This window comes from Atractosteus spatula, chromosome 7, assembly GCF_055471065.1.
Source record: "Atractosteus spatula isolate fAtrSpa1 chromosome 7, fAtrSpa1.hap1, whole genome shotgun sequence".
In the NCBI taxonomy this organism is placed as follows: domain Eukaryota; kingdom Metazoa; phylum Chordata; class Actinopteri; order Semionotiformes; family Lepisosteidae; genus Atractosteus; species Atractosteus spatula.
The window spans coordinates 48205190-48229044 of record NC_142712.1 but is presented as its reverse complement, the minus strand read 5'-3'; the positions used below and the strand labels follow the sequence as shown (position 1 = coordinate 48229044).

Here is a 23855-nt window from a genome sequence, read left to right as displayed (position 1 = left end):
CGTTAAATTAAAAGTTATCGGTGTCGACAGCGAAACAAAAGAACAACAACACTCTTATCCCCGTAAATTTGAAAGGCTAGAATGTACTGTAACAATAGTAATGTCTGCGTTTGAAACAGTGTAAACACCGATACAAGAAAAGCAGGAAGCCAAGCCGAGTGCGACCGGAAGCAGCACGTCCTTCCCCAGCAACAGAAAATGCGTCTTTAGCAACCTAACTGTTCTTTGTTATTGTGTTAAAATTGTTCTTTTAAAAGATATTTTCTGTCTACGAATCATGCCTTTGATTGTAAAAGATTATTCGTGGACGCAGACGGAATCAATGGTTTATATAAGTGTGCCTTTGAAAGGAGTTAAGCGCGGAAATGTAGACATATTTTCCACGGACGACTATCTGAAGGTAATCACAACAAGTATGAGACAATTAGTGTCTTTGTTTGCTGAAGTGATTAAATCAATACATGAAACATGCTCGATTTTGTAAAACTGTCGTCTATTCCTTTAGGTCAGTTTTCCTCCTTTTTTGTTTGAAGCAATGCTTTTTGCACCGATAGATGATGATAGAAGCGTGGCAAAAATTGGAAATGGAGTTGTCATCTGCACCTTACACAAACAGCAGGAAGGCATGTGGGAAGAACTCACTATCAAGAACGGTACTGTAGCTGTGCTTTTATCTATATAGTTCGAACAGATCTGACAATGACAGCATTGCGGTTAATTTCCTAAAAGAAATGATCACCCTAGACGTTTCTATTCTTTAGATATATATTTCTGTGCGTTCAAATATAGCAGTGGATTATTGATAGCACGTGGTTACATACTCGGACGTACATTGTATATATTTATAATACTGTATGGACCTATTCTATAAAAAAACTACTGTAATTTATCACACAGTATGTATATAAATAAAGGTTTTCAGTACAAAAAAGTAGTGACTGACTACAATTTTTATGAAACACAATTTGTAAATGATAAATGCTAAAGTATTTTGAACAAGCTGCATGTTTACCTTAGCTGATAAAGACAAGCTGCAGGAGATCAGAGAAAGTGCTGTCCTCAAGGCTCAGGAAAAGGCAGCTGCTGACACCAAAACCAAAGCTGAAAAAAGACAAGAAGATAGAAAATACGCCCTTGAGACAATGATGAAGGTGAGACTTCATTTCTCTCTGAGCAGCCCAGTCTGATTCTTTACTAGGCTGAAAAAGAATGCATCCATTTTTAGAAAGTCACTTCCTCCTGGTTAGGGTCTCAGCTCACCAGAACCTATCCCTGAAGCACAGGGATACTGTACATCCTGAACAACTACACCCTGGATGGGACACACACAGAAACAAGCAGAATTTAGAGACACTAATTAGTGTAACCCAGATGTCTTTGAGAGGAAATCCAAGTGAACATGTAAGTTCAAGGTCCAGGATGGAACTGAATCCACAGCCCAAGAGCTGTGCCACTGTGGTGGCCACAAGCTCAAGCATGCAAATATTCAGCCTCAAAACACTCAGTCTTTTTTTCCATTTGTGATCATTTTAACTGTACTTCTTAAACCTTCAAATGAGTGATGGTTTTATTTTGGGAAGGAATAACTATAGCTAGTATATTTCCAATTGTTTAATAGCTATGAAATGCTAGCTTGAGTGCAGGTTGGTTCAGAAACCTGGACTTCATATCTGTCTTTTGCTGTTTCAGCTGGAAGAAGAGGAGAGAAACAGGATTGAAAACATTAAGGAATCTGAATGCCAGAGAGCTACAGCGGAGCTTGAAGCTTGGAAAGAGAAGCAGAGGCAAGAGACAGAGTGGAGAGAGGCCCAGCAGGGCCTTGAAAGGCAAAAAAAGACAAGCCAAAAACCTGCTTCAGGATCCTCAAGAGGCAGAGACACTATTAAACTTGGTAAATTCTTTTTTTATGAAGCAGTTTGTATCTTCAAGGCCTGCCAATATGTCTGCACAATGTGAGAATGATTGCTTATTGTGTTGTTGCTTCAAGTAGGTCAGCAGAACAGTGCGGACAAGCAAAAACAGGTAGACGTACGACCTCCACGAGCCACTGGTAGCATCCGAATCCACTTCACCCCCCGTGTGTTTCCCACAGCTCTGCGGGAATCACGTGTTGCTGAGGAAGAAGCGGTGAGTGTTTGGAAAACTGACTTAATGCCACAAAAGTGGCCACAAAAATGAAATTTTCGCTAGGCATTTTACTAATTTGAAAAAAATGTGGTTGACTGTGTTCACTACCTTGTAAAAACGGTGTTGTTTTTTTTCTGGGTGCTGCTTTCTTTTTCTTTTTTTCTTTTTAAATACTTGTTTATAGCTTTCATTTAAAATGGTAATAGCTTTTACAAAATAAGGCATCATTTACTCAGTTTTTATGGAAAACAGTGGCTGAAAAAGCAAGCTGATGCCAGGAGAGCCATGAACGCTGAAGTGCCAGAACTGAAAGACCTTAAGGAGGAAGAAAGGAATCCAGACTGGTTGAAGGAGAAGGGGAAGTATGTGAGACCCTTCAGACATCTACACAGTTTCTAAATGTGATATAGTAATTTATAATATTTATCATTATAATAAGGGGGGCACAGCGGCATGATGGTTACCATTGCTGTCTTGCAGCACTGGGGCCCTGGGTTTAAAACCTAGGGTTCTATCTGTGTGGAGTTTGTATGCTCTCCCCCTGTTTGCATGGGTTTCCTCTGGGTGCTTTCCTCTAGGTTTCCTCTCACAGTCCAAAAACATACCAGTACGTTAATTAGCCTCTGGGAACGTTGCCAAATTGTGTGTATCTGTGTTTGTGTCTGCTCTGTCTCTGGATGGCGTCCCATCCAGGGTATTTCTTGCCTTGAACCTGTTGTTTGCCAGGATAGGCTCTGACTCCCCTGTGACACTGAATTGGAAGAATCATTAATAGTAACAATATTTTTTCATCTTATTTTTCAGTAAATTGTTTGCCACCGGGAATTATCTTGCTGCTGTCAATGCATATAACCTTGCAATTTCTCTGAACAATAAGATTCCAGCTTTATATTTAAACCGTGCTGCCTGTCACCTCAAACTGAAAAATCTGCACAAGGCCATAGAAGACTCTTCTCAGGTCAGCTCTTCCACTTTAATGTTTAAACAAGTGTCGATTTTCTTTTAGTGACACCTTATTGTCACTAAAAATGTTTTAAATCCCTGTAGTAGGCTGGAGAGAGAGATATGTTTGTAAGGAAGACTGTAGTTAAGAGAAGTTTTAAAAAGATGAACTAAGCAGTTTTTTACACTCCAAAAATGTATCCAAGAGAAAGTAAAAAAAAAAATGTTTCCACAGGCACTTGAGCTCTTGACACCAGCTGTTGCTGACAATGCAGATGCTAGAGTGAAAGCTCATGTGAGACGTGGCACGGCCTTCTGTGAACTTGAATTATACACTGAAGGTATCTATTAAATGAACACCATATATCTTTTTTGTTAAACAATAATTTTGTTTTACGTCTCTTTGGCAGCTTTCTATTTCAGAAATTTAACTCTGTTGTCACCTGTACGGAAAAACTTCATTACTGAGAGAAACCGGGACTGGGAATGTACTCTGACTGTTAAAGCATTTAGCATGGCCTTTTTTATCTTTATAATTATTGCCAGGCTTTAGTCATCACTAGGTTTAATGACTCCCGTGTGTCTGGAGCAGCTGCAAGCTTCATCTCACCAGCCACATGTTAAACCTGCTCCCGATCAGCATCTTATGCTTTGGTAACCAGAGAAAGCTTAAAATCATAACCTTTTCTTCCCTCTGGGAAACATTATTTCCCTCGGGACTGGGAAAGGAAGTCACCAAATTGAAGTTAAAGAGACTGTATTGAGTAGTGTACTTTACTGTATTTCCTCTAATGTTCAGCACATTAATAATAAAAGGGAATTATTATTTTATTCTTCCATCAGTCATTAAAATTCTTATATTTCTTAAAGATCTTGAGATGGAACAGTTGTTGGAATCAGAATGGCATTAGGAGTGTTATTTTTGTACAGTAAAAACGTTATTTCTTCCCTCATTCCACTGTATTACCCTGACACCTGGTGGAGTAAAGTTTATGTGACATGTCAGCACAGATCTCCTTCGTGAATTTAATGATTTGACAAGTTCATGCTCTAAAAATGTGAAAATATTCTGACAGGGCTTCAGGATTATCAAGCTGCTCTGAAGATTGACCCTCTCAACAATGCTATAAATGCAGATGCAGAAAGGATCCGACAAATCATTCAAGGAAGTGTGACTGACACCTGAAAATTGCGATGTAAACATAGGCCATTGTATGTCTACCACTGTTTAAAATAGATAAAGATATTTTTTCAACTGTCATTCTAAAAAATGTTCATCTTTGTTAAGATCCTGAGAAAAGTAAATTGAGATGTAAAATGTTTGTCCATTTTCTTTGTTGCATCTCAGCCGATTCAGTCAGTATTAACTACTGGTCATTTCTATAGTTGTTTTGATACTGAGTATTGGTGAAGTGAAGAGAATTAAAAAAATGTCTTTTCAGTCTGGAATATAAGCATTTTCTTTCAGAACAATACTCTTTAGAATTACATTGAAATAAAAATAATACTAAAGACTCCACTTGTGAATTCTGAAGCTTTTTTACTTCTGTATGCCAGCTGGACTTTTTCTGTTGCTCTAAATACATATCTTTCTCTCCATTTTCCATTAATGCTGCCAAATCTTTGAAGGTCTTTGGTCAATTCAAAGAGTGATTGTACACTATTACAATGATGTATACAGGGTGTTAACAAAGTGGAGAATTCAAACTTTGTGTGAAAATGTCAAAAATATTTTCTTAGAAGTAAATAGTTCTTAATAAACATCATTTTCAGCAAGAACCCCCCCCCCACACACACACAAGCAAGAGTTAGAAAGATAGAAAAAAGTTAGAAAACATTAGAAAGACATAAAAGGTCCAAATAGAGATGTATTTACTTTGTATATTTGAGTAATGCCTACAGCCAAGGTCTCCATGTGTGCAATGGAATTTTTAAAGTTTTTATGTCATTAAGGGTGGCAGAGTGCAGCAATGGTTAGCACTGTTGCCTCACAGCGCAGGGCCCTGGATCCAATTCTGGACCAGGACAGAGATCTGCATGAGGTTTGTACTGCATGTTCTTCCCGTGTATGTGTGGGTTTCCTCTGAGTGCCCTGGTTTCCTCCCACAATTCAAAGACATACTGGTAGTTAATCGGCTTCTAGGAAAAACAGCCCTTAAGTGTTTGTGTGTGCCTGCCTGTGTGTCCTCTGATGGACTGGTGTGCTGTCCAGGGTATATTCTGCCTATAGGCTCCGGCTCCCCTGCAATGCTTTAATTGGATAAAGTGGTTAGAAAATGAATGGATAGTGTATGATGTTATATTAATGCAACATACTGACGCTTGCTAAGACAATCAGAATTGATACAGAGCAAGAGTTCCAAGCAATTTTCTGCTCCGCACAAGCATATTCCATTGTCTTCATCCATGCTGATGTAATAAATGGCAATAATATTTAATGTCTAGTGTGTTTGCACCTGCATAATCTACAAAACGCTTATCAAAATCATTCACCTCATCCCCCTCAGTAAAACTGAATAGAGCACACAAACACACCTTTTAATTTATCTTCACATGCTATTAGAATAAAATATTCTGGAATGTAATTGTTCCATTAGTTTACTTTAACACAATTTTTGAATGACAGAAATTAGCTTTCTCAATGGGTAAGTTTCAAATATACTGTAGTTCTACAATGTAAAACTGTAACCAAAACCAAGTTCTTACAGCAGCTGTCACACAAGCTTCATTGCATGGCCTGCAAGTCTCCTGCATAAAGCTATCATAATGTCTTTTTAGGGGCTACATAACATTGTTTTATTGTTGTAACAATATTCAAAATCCTTCATATTCATTCCTCCTAAACATATAACAGATACAGTACATAGGAACTATATCTTTAAACCTTCAACGTATAACAACAATCACTTAATCACGTTGTCAGCACTTGTATCTGTTTTGACTTTTGAAACATAAAGTTAGTTATGTCATAAAGAGTTATGAAGGCTTTTGCAATGCCATTTGTAGCTTCTATAAATGTATTATGCAGTCTACTTAACGCTTAATTCAAAAGAAGAGTTACGAATACTCTTCATGTTATGTGTCAATTGAGATCAATTTAGAATCAGATTACTGGATATTTTTAAGGTAAAACTCACATATAAAGGAAAAAAAACACTCTTCAGTTGCTCAAAGAGTATTCTGTAAATTGGGGTTATCGCAAACCCTTGATCTGTCGATACAGGTGTTGAAGGAGGTGTTGCGGTACATCCCACTGCTTCCTAAGAGCTTGGAGAATTTCTGTGACACCGGGTGGTAGGAACAAGGGGCTGTTTCAAACGTAGGAGGTATGACGCCGTAGTCGCTGGAAGTAGTTCTGTAGAGGGGATTCCGAGCTGCCGCCGACGCTGAAGAGGGGCCAGATTTCATCATGCAAGAAAACACCGGGTTACCAGGATTCACGCAGGGAGGTGAATCCGGGGATTCCGAAACAGACCCTTCAGCCTCCGACATTTTAGTGATTTTAAGGTCTTAATCGGATCTCATCGTCCTCTTGTCTTTCTTCTGTTGTTGCTGCTTTGTGATTCTTCTCCTCCTTGGAAAACAAAAACGTTTTAGTTAGATGAAATTGCGAGAAACGGCTAAATGAAAATCTTTTGGACAATAAGGTGCCTAATATATAGTTCACCATATTACTCTTTATCATTATTAAAACCCAGGTTTACTCGGTAGTTAGCTAGCAAAACTCACTTAAAAGTTTTGCTTAGTTTTATTTAGCAAGCAAATATACATTTGACTTTATTTTTTGGTAATATTAATTTAATTCTAAACCGCTTTCCCACTGAGAAATAGTTGCGACATCTTACTCGATCCCACTCCGGTCCCAATTTAAAAGCAATTTTGGCTGATTTACCAATGCCATAGCCTGCACTTTGTTATGGTTACTTAACCCTAGCAACGCCATCTGATTGGAGGCTCTCTAAGTCACTTGGTATGGCAAACACGTGACTCTCGAACACGCTCTACAAAGTGAATTCGCCCCTTTGGGTCACGGGAGTAGTAGTTCGAAAGTTTGGAAACTCTTCACATTTAGAACATAATACGTCCCAAATATAAACTACAATTCCCATTCTCCAGTTCGGTAGCTCCGGGCTTTATTTGGATGTTAAAAAGAGGTTGATGTTGTTGATGATGATATTGTGAGGCGCAGTTGCGAGCTGAACAACAGAAAGTCGTCTGCTTAGAGAGGGCAGGCTGTTTTGCGGTAGAAATCATAGCTGCCAGGTACCGAATTCGTCATACGAATTTATATCGCAGAGAATAAACCCGAAGGTAAACGCAGGCGCAATGCTGTGAAAACGAAGTCTGTCTTTTATTGTCGTTCTGGGTTTGTCAAATACATGCATTTACTTTTAGGTCTCTTCTGAGAAAATGCTGTGATGATGTCATTGTAAAATCTGATGTCAGTTATGAGCTGTCAGGAATGAGAAGGCACGGATTCTGGTAGTGTCAACGCCGCTTTGGTGCAGTGCCGTAGTCACTGCTGCGTTACGGGAGTTTTAAGTATTGGACCTGTCACTGGTTATTGTTCGCGTTGGCTTAGGCCAAAGCAGCCCGGGGCGCCGTGCAGATTTCTGCAGCCCCGAAGTACGAGTGGAGAGTCCGGTGTTGCAACTGGCAGCAAGGACACATGACTGCATGGAAACTGCCCAAATCTCGGATCTGGCAGTGCTCTGTTGTTTGTTTATTGTGGTCCTTTAAGTTGCCTGTGGCATCGCAAATGATTTATCTGGCGTGCGATGCCGGGATAAAACATATACTGTAGCCTGACCGCCTTCTTACTTTCGCCTGAAAAGTCGCAAACGTTGATTTCTATGGCTGTGCAAAGAGAGAAATAAGTGTTGGTGGAGTTTAATAGTTAGCTGCCAGTGTGTAGGTCGTATTGTACTGTGCTGCGTTTGGTTCAAAAGGAAGTTAACGTTTGTACCTCTTTCGTGGTACAAATTTATAGTTTATGAATTTATAGAGTTAGTGGATGAATCATGCATAAGACTAATTTTGACGAGAAACACCACCTGATGTACAGTGAGAGACGTGTCTAATGACTGCTTGACTGAAACGTAGGCAAACACAGGTCATGCATACTGTAAACGGAAATATTTCCAACACCAAACTACAATAGCTAACTGTTTAAACATCTCTGAGGCAGGTACAGTTATCACTTGTTTTCTTCTTAGCATTAATTATTTTGATTCACAGTATTTTGCCTCTTCAAAAAAAGACTGCCTTGAAGAAAGTTTTACACCGCTTTCACAAATTCCGTTTGCTAGCTTCAATAATTGTCCTTGTCGTTTTCAAAACGGATAATATATTTCCTCCTTGCATTTGTTAGACGTAAGAAATTTCTGCAGAGATGTTACAGAGGAACCAGCCGCTGGAGTTTTTTTTTCTTCTAGGACAAATACATTTATAGTTTAGAAGAGTTACAGTGAATTACACTCCCCCCCCCCCCCTTTGTAAATCAAAGACTCATTGTTGTATTGTTGTAGAGAGCTCTGTTGTTATTTTTATTAATCAGAGACCCGTTTAGTTTGTCTTTTTAGAAACTGGACTCCATCCATTTTTGATTGGAGTACAAATACATTTTCTTATTTGTATGAAATTTGTGTTGTTTCTTTAAGTACCTTGTCCTGTAATATTTTGTATTGCTTTGCAATGAAATCGCTTTCTCTGTTTCGTCCAAACCCTATGCAATATGCTTACAGAATTGCAGCAATCATACTGCAGCAGGATGAGTTAAGAGAAAAAGCAGTTGTTAATTTTTTTTCATTTTTCTACCTTAGCTTCAAAGTGCATAAAAGATAAACAAATGTGCAATCTGCTTATAAATGTGCTTAGTGCAAGCCTGCTGCTAATATGTACCAAAAGCAGAGTCTTTCCTGTACAATGTATTCATAAAAAATTGCATTTCTTGTCTGTTTTCCTTTTTTTTTTGTTCTGGCTGATGTGAAAGCTTGCTATTGGTTCACAAGTGAAGTAATCCTTATCAAGAAAATTTCTCACCCTTTCATCATCCATTCTTCAAACCACTCTGAGAGGCACTTCAGGGTTAGCGAATGTAGAAACTCTATGAGTCACCATGAACTATTATTAACCATTAACTATTAACTGCATCAGACACACTGAGTTTATGTTAGATGTTTATACTGTAAAAGGTGTGAACTTGTTTCACCAATGCTGATGGTCTATAGACTGGAACAGGTGCTAGCTAACATTTAAGGTCTTCAAAGTTTAATAACATATGTTTTTTTCTCTTTTCAGCTGTTGTGTAATATAGCACCAGCATGACCCATGTTGTAGACTGATATTGTCAGAGCTGAGAAGCTGAGCTATAAAGGCAGGGCCTAGTCAGTACTGGGCTGGGAGATCACTTAAAGTTGGAAAAGGAGGCTGCTGTAATAAGTGGTGGTGTGGGATTGGAGGTGGTGCTTTGCCCTGTGGAACACCATTTTAAAATCAATCGCTTAGTATCGTGACCAGTGACGCTGGGTTATAGGACAACCTTCCCTTGAAAGAGATGGTAAACCTTGGTCATTAAGTTTAAGGGGAGTATTCAAGAGTTGGGGAGTGGATGGGTGAAGCAGTCTGTAGCCTCTCCAGAGGATTTACTGCATAGCTGGGGCTATGAAATCATGTTACCCTGCACTTCAGTGGTGAACGAAGTTTGTCCCGTCCTGTACGTGAAAGACTTTGAAATCCTTTGTGATGAAATCTACTATAAAATGCAAGGCATTATTAATCGTCACAGTTTTAATAATTTAGATGTGTTAATTGTTAATGACATGTATTTTGACGGATTACATATTAGATGTAGTTTAATTAGCCTGTAGAGTAAAGTCCGCTAAATAATCACTTTTGTAGTAATCATGAGTCTAGCAGTGCAGAATGTTTTTAGGCAATGAGGTATCAACTTTTAGTGCCAGTATGGACTTTTGTATTTTTTGTGCCAATACATTTATTTCTCAATCTAGCACACTTTGACTCTGTCTTCTTGATTCAGGGAAATGAAACATTTTCCGTACCCAATATCTGTGATCGCTGTTTCTCATAAGTAGGAAATATTATAACCTGAGCACTTGTAGACATAAACCACATGTGCCTGTAAAATCAGAAATCTTCAAATAGACGTGTTTTGTCATGTGCTGGTATGTTATTAAACTGAATATATGTGTTGTATCTGCAGCAGAGAGGAGGATGTCCGAGAACTCGAGTGACACAGAGTCCTCTTGTGGATGGACTATCATAAGCAATGAGGTACGTTTGCTTCTGACCTACTTTTGTGCGTTTTGAAAGCTGAACAATAAACCTGTGGTTCTGAGAATCATACTTGACCACTTATTGTTGTAGAAACTAGAATTGGTGAGCTGGAAAGGTTTGTCTGCTAAAACACAGTTCAAGCCACACATTGTTTTGCCAGTTCTGTGTGTGTTTGGTGAAGGCACATTATTATAATATGTTCTGCAAAAAAGACCATGCCAGTAATCCCAGGTGGTCATTTTTTGGAAATTGTTTCCACGACTATGACTGATCAGGTTCTCCAAAATTACTTTTTTGTGCTTAGGCATTTTTTACTTGCTCAATTATTTTTAAAATATGTAAAAATTATTATGTGCTTTTCAATTTAGATTTTGGTATGTTAATTGATGCATTGCATTTCTATGATTTATGTAATACAGTTCTCAGGTGCATGTTCTTTGGTATATACAGTATAGTATAGCATATTATATATATTTGGTATATAACATTCACCAGGAGCCTTTTACCTTCATAGCAGATGAATGTTTTATTTTGGTGGATTATTCCTTCAGCGTAACCTAGTATGTTTTTAATGTGTATAACTGCACCTTTTAAAACTGTCTATTGGATAGCTAAAATGGTCATTTTTAAAATAGTTTACTTAGCTAAGTCATCTTGACTTTACTTTCTACTTTTGATATTTACAGGATAATTGATCCATATATTCTGTGTGTCTTTCCATCATTTTCACAAGGAAAGGTCATTGAGCTTGGGAAAGCAGTGACATTTTTATTTTTATAATGGAATAATTAACTATTAAATAGCCTAAATGCAGTTTCCAGTAATTTGTTATCCATTAATTGTATTATCATACAATGCTAATTTTAATAGTTCATTCATAAATTATTTGTTTTTAATAATGGGGGCTACAAGCATATCTTTACAATTTTTTAGTTAAAGTTATTAACAAACGTCTGTCAGCAGGAATCCATCATGGGTGCTGTGTATCTGTTGTGAAAATAAATTGCAAGTCATGTTCATCCACATGAATTGTCTTTCTGCCAGTTGGTTTTGATAAGCTGGTGGGCTTTTCCTTTTACTTCGTCTGAGTATAATGTTTTCAGGTTGCATTGTGGGCTATAATACCTTTTTCCTACTTTTATTTTTCCCACTTTTTATTTTTAATGGGAGTGGTTCCTTTGGCTTATTTAATTTCATTTTTTTGGGATGCAGTTTTTGACTTGAAAGAAGCAGTGTAAAATCTGGAAAGAACAATTTCTTTTTTTTTGTCCTTTTATCTCAATTCATTTTATAGTTTTGGCTCAAAAGTTGTAGTTTGCTGTACAGTAAGGGGTAATTCCTGTAAGATTAAACACTAGACTTATTGTAAACCATGTTTTTAAATTTGACAATAAATACGATAAAATTGCCCCTCCCTTCACGTAGGGTGATTAATTTGTAGGCTAGTTTCTATACATTGCACTAGCTGTCATCGAAAGATAGTACCTCTTGTAATGACCAGACCTTAGATGTTTTGTTTTCTGTTGTAGCACTGGATAGGTGATAAAGCCCTGCGTGACTCCAGACTACTCCCTTGGGTTTCGGGTGTGATGCTAACAAGTCAAGAGAGCTGACATTCTAAGCCTCCGACCTTCATATTTCAAATGAAGGAGTCATCTTTGGTGAACTTTGTTTTGGGCTGATCGAAAGCCATGAAGTGCATTAACAAAATCTTCAACTATTTTAAAAATGTTCCATCAAATACTGGACATTGTTAACGTGACTGGTGCATGGACCATGACCTCAAGTTACGTTTTAACCACTAGTTTCCTTACAGATTACCCTGAGAGGAAGTGCTGGTGTCCAGCTATTATTAATAAGATAGTGCATCCAATTATTTTGTGGTTTTGTGTCATCTGGGAATTTTGGAAAACAAACCACCTTGATTCGAGGACTAGGAAAAAGAGCAGACTGTGGAAAAACAGACATGGCCAAGCACAGTGGTTCGTACCTGTACTAGAGTCTCTGTTTGCATGGGGTTCAGGTTGTTGTATCTGATGAGTAGGTTTTTATCTCACTGGTTTATAGCACTAGATTTGATGACAGGTAACCATTGCGTAGATATGAGAGGCCCCTGGCAAACACATAAAGCAAATGTCTATTAACAGGTTTTTATTTTGTGATGGGTGCATGGGCTAATGGTTTGGTCTAATTTTTTTATTTCTTATGGTTCAGATGAGATTAAGGATCTCTGACTATGTCTTTTTTTTTCCCCCGGCACTGTTAAGGGCTCTGACATTGAAACGCTTGGCCCTGAGAATGGAGGAGGAGATAGTTTGGACGTCCCAGAGAACATGCCTGCTTTAGAGGAGGAACTGCAGGATGTGCCATCAGTCCAAAGGGGTGGGTTTTCTGAAGCCTCTTTATGGATTACTCAGTTATGGCAATAATTGAGTACTATTATGGTATCAATAATAATTATTATGTTGTAATGGGATCTGCAGATTGTATTATTTCACTGCTGTTACTGTCCTTTTCTTTAATATTTAACCTGTGCATCAGGTACTGATTTCTAAAGGAGGTCTTATTAAAATATCAAACAAATGCAGCTTCTTTCTATTCCTGGAGTCATGAACCCTGTGCAGAATTACAGATTTTCTACAGTGTCTTTGCCAGTTAACAAACACCAAACCGTGTCTCATTTCTTTGTGGCTAGGTGGCAGTTAGGCATGCAATCAGTAGGAAAGCAAATCTGACTCTCGTCCACATTTCTTTTCCGTTTTCAAACCATCAATGTTTTATAGCCAAGAGCAGTGAAGAGAGGGCTGAGACATCTCTTGAAGACACCTTAAAAGAGGATACGTTACAAGAGACACTGGCTGTTTCTGAGGTAAATTAAATTTTCTCAGAAGTCTGAATTCCTTTAGAGTTTGTTTTTGGTGAGCTTAGAGGTAAAGAAAAGACTTTTGGGACCTGTCCCCTTCCTAGCTTACATTTCTTTTTTTTTCCCCCCACCACAAGAAGAAACCAAAAATTGCTTTTGTGGGCTGTTTGGTATAAAACGTGCTTATGCTTTCCTCCTCCTCAGGTAGGACAAGAGCGTGCCACAGAGGAGCAGGTGACGTTTGGGTCTTCCAGTGACCACTCCGACATCGTGACCCTGGAGCCGTCGAGGGCGGCAGAACTTGGGGTCTGGGAGGACAGGGGCAGTGAAGAGCAGGAGACGGGGGCCAGCGAGGAGCTGTATTTGGGCACCTCCTCCAGCAGCCAGTATTCCTTCAGAGCTCCAGAGACACGTAAGCACCCCAATAGCTTCCCTCCTTTCTTCCATTTTGATTTGCTTTCAGACAAGCTAATGAATCAAACTCTTGAGGTGTGAAGTGTAAAGCTTTTGTCTGTATTCTTTTCTCCTTAGTCTCAGTTGATTTTAATGTCACATCTGCCTGTAAAACTGAAACACACCAATTCCTGAATATGAAATGCCACATTACTACTGTTTGTAAGATGAAAGAATACTAGGTTCCACAAAAATATTTTATTTGAATGATGTAACACTAGATTTTTGTCAATACATATTTTGATTTTGCTTGTGTTTTTAAAGGGTATTTTTAGTATCTTGTGCTTGTACAGTAAAATACAGTTTTATAGGGAAAACAAATGATACAAAATGTGTTTTATGATTTAAATTAAGTGGACCATTATAATAGTAATCACTTGGAGTAAGAGTCAGAAGATGTTTCCTTTGTTTTATATATGAAAGCAGGTTCATTGACAAGCTCCTGGAAGCTTCCGGAGAGTTTGAGGGACTTGGGGAGTCGTCTGACAGGGTGTCTGTCTGGCAGCCACTCTCTTCCAGGTGGTCAGACTGAACATGGTCTAGTGCGCTTCTCTCACTCAACATAGGCTGTGTTTGCAGTGCTCCTGACAGGCTTCTGTCAGTGCTAATCCTGTGTGGTGACCTGTAAACAAACTGAGACCCTTTTAAAGGCAGTTTATTTTTGAACTACTGTGCGCAAGCTGTGGCAGGCTTTAGCTGTTGGCTGGGCTGACTGCAGAGCTTTGCAGCATGTGTGTAAGCAGCAGAGTGAAAACAGGTATACCATTTTGCCAATTACTGTGGTGGGTATCTAATCCTGTAGGTTTTGAGGTACAGATATTCTTGAATGTCACAAAGATCCTTACTTTAAGTTTTAATATTTTTGCCTTTATCCTTTATATTTTCACCTGGCTTGAAGCCTGTGTTTAGTGAACTTGTTTAAATATTTAAATGTGGTACTCACCAGGAAGCTCTTGACTACTAGATATTGCTTTTCTTATATCCTATATTCCTTAACACATTTCTTTACTGGAAGTTTTTTTCCCCACTTTCAGAGCTATTGCAAAATAGTTTTACTAAAAAAACTTTTTTTAATGTGCTATCAAGTCTTCAACTCATGAATTATTTAAAATGCTCATTTATACTGATGCAATAAATTCATGCAGCTCTTAGAAAAGATGACTCTGCCTACCCCCTGAGGTTTAGATTAAATCTTACTCTAAAGGTTTTTTTTTACAAATTCATATTTTTTAAATAAGGAGGCTGTATTATTTTATTGTTTCCTTGGATATTTATCTAATCATTTTGCCTGCCGCATGTTTGAAATCATTACAGCCAAAAGCAGAACTTTAGGAATGACTAAGATTTACATTTCACTAAAGTATTGTATTTCTAACTTTTAGACTTTTGACTATTTTGATCTGGCTTCTGGGAACAGTGTTGTTTATAAGTGTATAGTTTTATGAATTAAAAGTTCTAAACATTTAATGGAGTTGCATTCAAACAGTGAATATCAAATCAGTCCAGGATTATAAACTCTTGAAAGATTAAATTAATACTTAGCACCCTTTTCTTCTCTAGAGATACTGCTGGAAACAGAAGTTTTGAAACTGACTGCATTAAAAGACTCAGTCATTTCGTAAATGTTGTCGCTGGTGGTGTCTATTACAGATCTGTGTGCCGAAGCAATGCTTGCATGACATGTTTTTCTTCAGGAAAAGTCAGGGGATCTAGTGCTAAAAATAACATCCTTTAATCATGGAACTTGGCAAGTGTGCTTGGTTTTAATACTTCATCTTGGTCTCTCAGTCAGCCTCAATGTCTCAGTGAGCTCCCTATTTGTAATAAAGAGGAAAATAATATAAAGGCTCTCTTGCAATATCTGCAAGGCATTTTGTTTGATCAGTACATGGGACACGATTTTACCTTCCAGGAATGTAATAATTGAGAGCCACAGTCCGATTAATTGATTCATTCTGTTTTATTTTACTTTTGTTGGTGCATACTTGTGCGTTTTCTGTGGGACAGCTTGAGCATGAGAGTGTTGAACCAGGCCTCTGCAGGCCTCCTGGGTCAGGTCACTCGACGGGAAGTCGCTCTCAAGCTGGCCTCCCTTGATTTTTCTTGCGTCGGATTTGTGGCCGTGTTTTGCGTTCCAGTGTTTCCGGCTGAGCCCCGGGTGGACGACTCGAGCAGCGACGAGTCGCACGAGCGGCCCAGTCCGGTGTTGAGGAAGCGCCGGGTGAGGAGAAGCACGGCGCCGGCCTCAGGGGCGGAGGAGGGGCCGGCCGGAGGAGCCGGGGAGCAGGAACAGGAACCGCAGGCGGCGGCGGTGGTGACACCCCCGGGCCACGTCAGCGGCACCCTCAACAAGTGCATCCTGCTGGCACTGGTCATCGCCATCAGCATGGGCTTCGGGCACTTCTACGGTGAGTGGCACTCAGCTTGAGAGCCCACTGAGTGGCCTGGACTGAACACAGGCTGGTAATACTGCCCTTCACAGCCGAGCCGCTACCGCTGTGACAACACAAACTGCTCCAGTACCCGAAACAGTGACTGATATGAAATACGTTCTGAACAAAATACACAAAAGGTTTATTTGAAGGAAAGGTGAAACCGTATAGGCTAACAAAGAACCTAAAAGGTATTTGATTTTACATCCTTAGGCATTCATTGGATAAAAGTTGATTGCCAGCCCTTTTTCTGTGGAAAGTTGTGTAAATCTGGCAAACCTGTAATGATGTCAGTTCTAAATGGTCTGCATCCAAAGCACTTATCATTTGGCCTATTTATTTGATTTTTGTCTGCCAAAGTGACAAGGGACAAATGGTACTTTGGTTCATATTCAGTTGGGTAGTAAATAAGGAAAACAACCATGAAACCATGTAATTGTAACTTGGTAGAATGGTCCTTTGTCCCAGTCGATGAGATTCTTTCATTTAAGGGGAGGGAGACTGTCAGATATCTAATTATAAATTAATGATGTCTCTTCAAAACATTTTACTGCTTTTGCTTTACAGGTATATTTGAAGGTATGAGGCAGTGAAAGCAGAACACTGCTCAAAGCCTTTGATGGATAAGTAAGATGAATGTGATATCACAGGCTGTTTGAGACATGATCTCAGTTTGTGTTTGTGCTTTGATTTTGTTTGAAATGCATGAGAAAGCCCCTCTTTACAGTAGTTTGCATACTTGAATTGCCAGAACTCTTAATTCCCCAGCACGAGAGTGTGAGCCCACTTTTCCTTGACATGCAGATCTAGTCATTTTTTAAATACGTTTGCTGTGGAGTAAGAGATGGGTTAAAGACATTTCTTTTCTCCCATAGAGACTCAGTGATAGCTGAGGATCATGCTGTTTTATCCTCTAGAATGCTCATTATCTGCCAGAAGCAGAAAGCCACGCGGCCCGCTGGTGGTAATTGTGGAGACGGACTCTGAGCTGTCAATTTCTGTGAAAGTCTCCTTTTTAACGAGTCAAAGATTAAGGAAACAAGCCTTGCATGTACCGTTAGAGCTGTGTTTCAGTGCTGTGAATCTCGGAACTGTGGTAGCTGGGCACAGTGCATGTTAATGAATCTGTTAAGCTGAACAGTCGCTGTGTCTGGGTGCATTTTTATTTTTTCTCTTGTGTGTGAACTCATGCATCTGGCGTCTAAGAGTTAACCAATGGCCAGCTTAGTAGCTGGATTTTTCACACACTGTTCTTGTTTTAGATATTGTAACCCCTTCCTCATTTCTTCATCAGTGATTATTTTTACACGAGTAATTTTATAATCTGCTCTCATACTTAGTAATGGAGTGTGATTTTAAATCGAGTTATTCCATCGCCCTCTGTGAAATGTTTTGGGCTGCAGGCTGCGTGTGATTGCAGGATTGTGTTGTAGCTGTTGGTCATTGTACTGGGTCCTGTCAAAAATGACAGAGATGGTTTTTGACAAGGGATACAATGTTGGTGGATGTGAGCAATTGCAATTGAGCAGACAACACCCGAGAAGTTTTGTAATGCTGTGCTTTTTTGTAAAATCTTTTTTTTTTTTTTTTTTTTTTTTTAGTTTGTGGATGAATCGAGCTGTGAACATCAATTCACTTCGTGGCATGGTTTTCTTTTAGGGACAGTACAAATCCAAGAAAGGCAGAAACTGGTTGAGAGGCTCCATGAGAACGAACTGAACGATGTGCGAGATGATCTGTATCAGTGTCAGAAGGAGCAGGATGCCATTGTAGAGAGTAAGGTGGGTATTCTGCCCGGGCCTGAACTCTCTCTTTCCAATAGTTCTTTTTTTCAAAGCTGCCTTCAGTCATTTTTTTTATTGGTGCCTTTTGTTTTCATAATTCAATCCATTGTATATAAAAGCAGCTAAATGTTTGAACGATTATAATTTTTAATACAGGACGCTTAACAAAACTGATCTTTGTCAGACTCTAGAAGTGTCTGTGTGAGCATCTGTATTTGACTGCCAGCAGCTCAGCTCTGCTCTGCCACATATTTAATCTTTCTGCCTCACTGGCCTGCCTCCGAAGCTTCCATTTTAGAAAACAAAGGTGTTCTTTGATTTTTCCCAACTCTGTCTTATTCTTGTGGTTGACATTTGGTTTCTTGTGTACTTTAAGGTGAACCTTTGTTTCAGTCTTTTAGTGTTTTTTTTTTTTTACATTTGCAGCCTTTTCTGGTGTAGTTCACTCTGAAAAGGTTTCAGCAGCTCGTGGTGTAGTTAAAAATGCTAGACCTGTTGCAATTGGTTGTCTTGGTCTCTGACTTTTTGGCAAAAAAAAATTAATTCCTACATTTTGATCCGGTAATAAAGTGTTGTGCAGACCAGTGAAAGTAGTTTTGTCGAGTTCTTTAAGAAATAGCATCAAGTGCTGCTACAATTTCAAATACAGTAGCTCAAGGCATTCAGAGCAAAATTTACAAAAGTTGGACCAAAGCCTTATTATTTTGGCTTTATTTCCAGAGTTTATTTTTCTAGACTATGTATAGGCATTCAGCCAGTTTCAGAAAAACTGTTTACTGTTCTGCATGGATGCTTTTTAGTAAAGTGACTATAGTCACTTCATCATGTAAAGTCAATCTGTTTTACAATTACAAATTGGTCTCCGTATCATCTTTGGAATAGTTAATGGTTCATTCCATGATGAAAGGTAGTTCCCTACTTGAACATCTTCATTTCATCTTGCAAATTCATGTAAAAAAAACAGTTGCTTTTATGCAATCCAGAAGTACACAAAGCATCTCTAAAACCAAAAAGATTGTTTTCTACACATGCACAGATATACTGTTATTCTTATTTCTGTGTCCTCTTTCTATTCTTGCCTCTCTCAATGCCCACATACTATTAGTTTTTCGCGATCTTTTCAAAGTTGTTCTTGTCTCTTGATCACAACTTCTTAAAATCTCACAATGTCTGCTGTCAGAGCTGTGCATTTCTGGGCAGTGCCAAGAAGCTGTGGTTTTGCTCAAAGAGTGATGCTCTTTCCACATATCTAGGAAGTGGTAAAGCATCTGAGAGAAGACCTAGAGGAAAAGCAAGACATGGTGCTGTCCCTGACAGGGATTATGGATACTATAAGTAAAGAGAACCAGCAGCTCAGAATGAAACAGGCTGAGCTACAGGTAACTCTAGCCATTCCTAAACTCTCCTAAATATCTTAATATCTTAAGTATTTAGTGACCTCAACACACAGGAGGTCCTGTGAATCATGCTGCTGTACTCCCTGTATTATAAAATCCCCCCCACTCACTGCAGTTCAAGCTAAATGACTAAAACTTCATGGTACATCTGGCATAATGATCCAGGCCAGACTTTTGAGCTTTCCAAATTCAAACAGAAAAAACAAATCCAAGTGGGTTATTCCCCAGTTTTAAATTATAGTTGGTATCAAGGGAGGCATTGTACAGCAATTTTACTATTGTTCTATTTCTTCAAATTAGAAATGTTTTTGCCTACAAAGGTTTATTAACACGAAGCCAAACGTCTCAGTCTAAAAACTCAGACTTCTTTGGAGGTATCGCTGCTCTTGCTGGTGTATCTCTAAGGATGCTGTCTTGCAAATAGTTATTGATGGTGTTACTTAAAAGATTGTGCTGTGACTAAATACACCATTGATGTTTGTACAATTTCAATTTCTCTTCATGGAAAACCAAGGACAACTTTAAACATATTAAGGTTGCTAGTAACCTGTCCACTGTTAAATATCCTTGTTGTAATTTAGAATGCTTAGAAATAATGGTAAGTATTGTTGCACTTAAAATGTAAGAAGGAATTTTAACTCAATTTGAAATGACATTTTTTGTCTTGCGATTAAACCATTGGAAAAACTTGGACTGTACACTGAGAGATGCAATTCGGACATATGTGATATATTTCATTTATTTCTACCTCCTCTTTTTGTTAACAAAGTCTCAGAAAGAAGACCTTGCATTGCGTTTAAAGCAGACGGCAGAAGAAAGACATACGATTGAGTCGCGTCAGAAAAGTCTGGTGAATGAGAACCAGCATTTGAAGAACTCCCTGGAGCGTGAAGAAGAGTCTCTGTCCAACTTGCAGGAAGAGCTGAGGAACCTGAGGGCACAGGTCAGGAGCTTGGAGGAGGTGGGAGCAGGAACGGACTCTATCATCACAGAGAACCAGAGGCTGAAGGACCACCTGGAGGAGGAGAAGCAGCGCATCCGCAGTTTCCTGAGCCAGAAGGAGACCCTGATGGCTGAGGCTCAGATGCTCAGGAGGGAGCTGGACCGGGAGAGAAAGGTGACCGATGAGCTCAAAGAGGAGCTGGAACGCATGAGTCGCACATTGAAGGACGAAGGGGAGGCCGACCCAGAGACGGAGGAGCTGCAGGCCAGGCTGACGGAGCTGGAGAAGAAGCTTAACTTTGAGCAGCAGCGCTCGGATTTGTGGGAAAGGCTGTACGTTGAAACCAGAGAGGAGAATTCCAAAGGCGACAAGCAGAAACCCAAGAAGCCCAAAGAAGGCATTTTTACTAAAGTGAAGGAGACCTTTGACGCTGTGAAAAACTCTACGAAGGAATTTGTGCATCACCACAAGGAACAGATAAAGAAAGCCAAAGAAGCGGTGAAGGAGAACTTGAAGAAGTTCTCAGACTCGGTGAAGTCCACCTTCAGGCACTTCAAGGACTCCGCCACACGCGCCTTTGACAAAACCCGCAAATCCTATGAAAAGAGGTATCAAGAAAGGAAGGATGGAAAGCCAGTTAAACATGAGTATCATGAGCCCCCACGCCATCACAGAGGTCAGGATGATGGCCAAGCGTCTTGGCAGCATCAACACCAGAGGCCATTTCACAGGCACCCAAGAAAGTCAACAACTGATACCTATCAAGCTAAACAAAACATGCGCAAAACAGGAGCTAAAACTTGCAATAAAGAGGAAAGGGAATCGCACAGGATTCCCAAAGGATGCTCTGGTGTGTTTGATTGTGCATACCAGGAATCAATGAGCTTGTTTAACAAGGCCCTGGATCCCATTCGAGCAGATGAATTCACTCAGCTGATCCACAGCTACCTTAAGAAAGAAGTGGATCACTTCCACCACTGGAGGGAGTTGGAGAGTTTCATCAACAGTTTCTTCCACAATGGAGTGTTCATACATGACCAGATGCTGTTCACAGATTTTGTCAGTGGTGTGGAGGAATACCTAGAGGACATGGATGAATATCAGCAACACAGTGATGATGTTTTTGAAGATTTGGATGAATATGTATACAGACACTTCTTTGGTGATACCTATTCAAAACAGTATGGCCCAAGGTAAGTTCTTGATGAGAATAAAGGTTTAGCCTTAAAAATAATGTTTGCATGTTTGTTAATTCTTTTGACCTTTTCTTATGTGGTCTGAAATCAGTCATTAATGATATACTGATTATATCCAAAAAGTACAAAATTCTAAAAATCCCTGTTTTCAGAAGGTGTTAAATAACTATGGCAGATCAATAACTGCAGCTGTAACGATACTGCACTGTGTCGTTATGAGTGCTTAACATCTGTTGTTTGTTAACTGACTGCATGTACCAACACTTAGTCTGCAATGCTATTCTGTCTTTTGCCAATAGGTCTGAATGTCTGTAAGTCCTACACATTGAATGCTCTTCACAGATTATGAAGATGATAACTTGGTTCTTTAAAAAGCTGAGAGGTGACTTTGAATTTTTGTTTGCAAATTACAGTAGACCCTTTGAGGGGCCAGTTTCAAAAAATACAGATGATAGGCATCGCAGACAAGAACGGAAGCACCAGCGAGCTCATTCTCGCCATCACAGAGAGAGGAAATGGAGCAAACCTGGTCGCGCGACAGGAAGACACATGGCGAATGTCAAAATAGAGCTGGGTCCAATGCCCTTTGATCCAAAATATTAAAAGCATCTAGTTCATGTTTTATTAGTGGCTAACTTGGGTGATATTTAAATTGCAATGTTTTGTAATGTGAAGTGGATGTCTTTTAAAACTGAAAGGTATTGAGTCACTTTATGTGTGATTTTGCAGCACCTTGTGTGTTTTAAAACGCAGCTTACAAAAAAAAAGTGCAGCTCGGAATACTGGCTGAATAGTTTCTCGCTTCCCTGTGCTGTGAAATACGTCCTTCTTAAATCCGATCTGCTCTGGTGGATGCTTTGTCCTTTCCTTTAGTAAACACTTGTGCGCACTAGGAAAATAGCTTTTACAAAAAAAATAAGTTCCAATATGATTATCTGTACAGTACATTGACATTAAAGCTTAATGTGCTTTTATTTGCTCTGTGGGAAGGAAACTTGTGGGGTTTGCGGTGACAAGTTTTCATTATTTATAGTGTTGGGAATGGCTATAGCATATTTCTAGTTTTCTCTAATGGAATGGGTAGGGCTTTTAGTTTTCAGTGGTTGTTTTTGAATCACATGGCATCCCTTTCTACTCACTGTAACCTTATTCTGCTTCCCAATTATAACACCAAACCTGTAATTCTGCAAAAAGGGCAAGCTGCTTTTCACTTAACATCCCAGCTATTGACTGCTTCGCCTCATGTCCATCCTGCAGCCCCACACTTTAGCCTGGAGTGGGTTTGTTTATAGTTTTGGGCGGTTAAATGGGATGCTCTGTCAAGTTTTCCATTATTCCATTCCGGAAAATGGAGATGTAGTAGCATGCAACCATCACAAGTGTGATATTTCAAATCATCAGGCCTATGCGACATCATCAGCCTCCGTGAAGGCGATGAATAATTTTCACTGAATTGGGATCAGTGACTGATAGCTACTGTTCAAAGGAAGGTTGGTGGTTGGAAAAGAAGCACTGAAAACAATTGGGGGCGAGGCGCACACGCGGGACAGGCCACTTGATGGATTTCCTATCTGATCAGGGGTCTTGTGGGACAAGGCGATGTCACTGGCCGCTTCTTTTTTACTGTGTAAAACAAGTCTGGTGAGCTGCACAGCCTGCTAGCTTCTGTTCACCAGAAACCTCAATTACTAAATTGATCTTCTAAAATCTACTGCATTAAAGCCCTTAATCTCTATTTAGGACCAAAAACAGTTAAATTAATAAAAGAGGGAGAAAGAGAAAAAGAAAAAGTGTAGCATACGCTGGCTTATTCTGAAGTTAAATGCAGTGAAGATTTTTACCTGTGATTGGGTGATCTTAAGGTACTTGCACTATTACGTGAAAACTACGTCACATTGGGCTGATTTTGCCATTTGCTGCTGTATTTCAAAACATTAGATACATCTTGAGTTAAACTACCAAAGTTCATTTTGGGGTGGGGGCGGGGTCTTAATTGAAATTCTTTTGCCTCTGATGTGTTGTGAAAGATTAAATTTTGCAATTTTTATTTTCAGTAACATTCCAAGTGTAGTTTTAGTAAGCTCCTTAAGTGAACAGAACTGGTCTGTCTTTGCTGTCATGCTGGTGAAATAGAATGCACTTCACAAAATTACCTAATAAAAAGATGAAGGGTTTGTTGGTGTTGTATTTTTGTGGCATATATGTGAATAAGGTCATTGACTTAAAATGATATGTTTTAAGGAATTGTGCGTAATTTAATGTATATGTAGTATAGCAGTTTATGAACTGCATATTTTACACAGCACAATCATGTAGCATAAGGCTCTAAACAATTCTCATAAATTAAGAATAGTTAAGTTTAGTGATTGCAATGAAATTTGTGAAAATCCACTAAAGTGCAATACTTTTTCTAGGCCACCTA

General features: G+C 39.2%; 2 protein-coding genes across 14 annotated transcripts; both read left to right on the top strand.

The window, feature by feature from the left end:
- Nucleotides 1–277: 277 nt before the first annotated feature.
- On the top strand, nucleotides 278–4255 carry dnaaf4 (dynein axonemal assembly factor 4). Its single transcript, XM_088922066.1, has 9 exons — nucleotides 278–400; nucleotides 506–653; nucleotides 1018–1151; nucleotides 1690–1891; nucleotides 1988–2127; nucleotides 2380–2489; nucleotides 2932–3085; nucleotides 3305–3410; nucleotides 4146–4255. Exons 1-9 carry the CDS (start codon nucleotides 278–280, stop codon nucleotides 4253–4255), a joined length of 1227 nt encoding a protein of 408 aa, XP_088778192.1.
- A 2969-nt stretch (nucleotides 4256–7224) lies between these two features.
- On the top strand, nucleotides 7225–23607 carry ccpg1 (cell cycle progression 1). 13 transcript variants are annotated; one of them, XM_088920615.1, is made up of 11 exons: nucleotides 7225–7380; nucleotides 10292–10362; nucleotides 12633–12747; nucleotides 13149–13234; nucleotides 13433–13640; nucleotides 14108–14200; nucleotides 15820–16089; nucleotides 17773–17894; nucleotides 19151–19276; nucleotides 20064–21430; nucleotides 21847–23607. In XM_088920615.1, exons 2-11 carry the CDS (start codon nucleotides 10303–10305, stop codon nucleotides 22034–22036), a joined length of 2637 nt encoding a protein of 878 aa, XP_088776741.1. In that variant the 5' UTR covers nucleotides 7225–7380; nucleotides 10292–10302; the 3' UTR covers nucleotides 22037–23607. The 13 variants fall into 13 exon arrangements, with proteins under 13 accessions (XP_088776741.1, XP_088776738.1, XP_088776742.1 ...); XM_088920612.1 differs by having other exon boundaries at nucleotides 14105–14200; XM_088920613.1 differs by having other exon boundaries at nucleotides 7226–7332; nucleotides 14105–14200.
- Nucleotides 23608–23855: the final 248 nt, after the last annotated feature.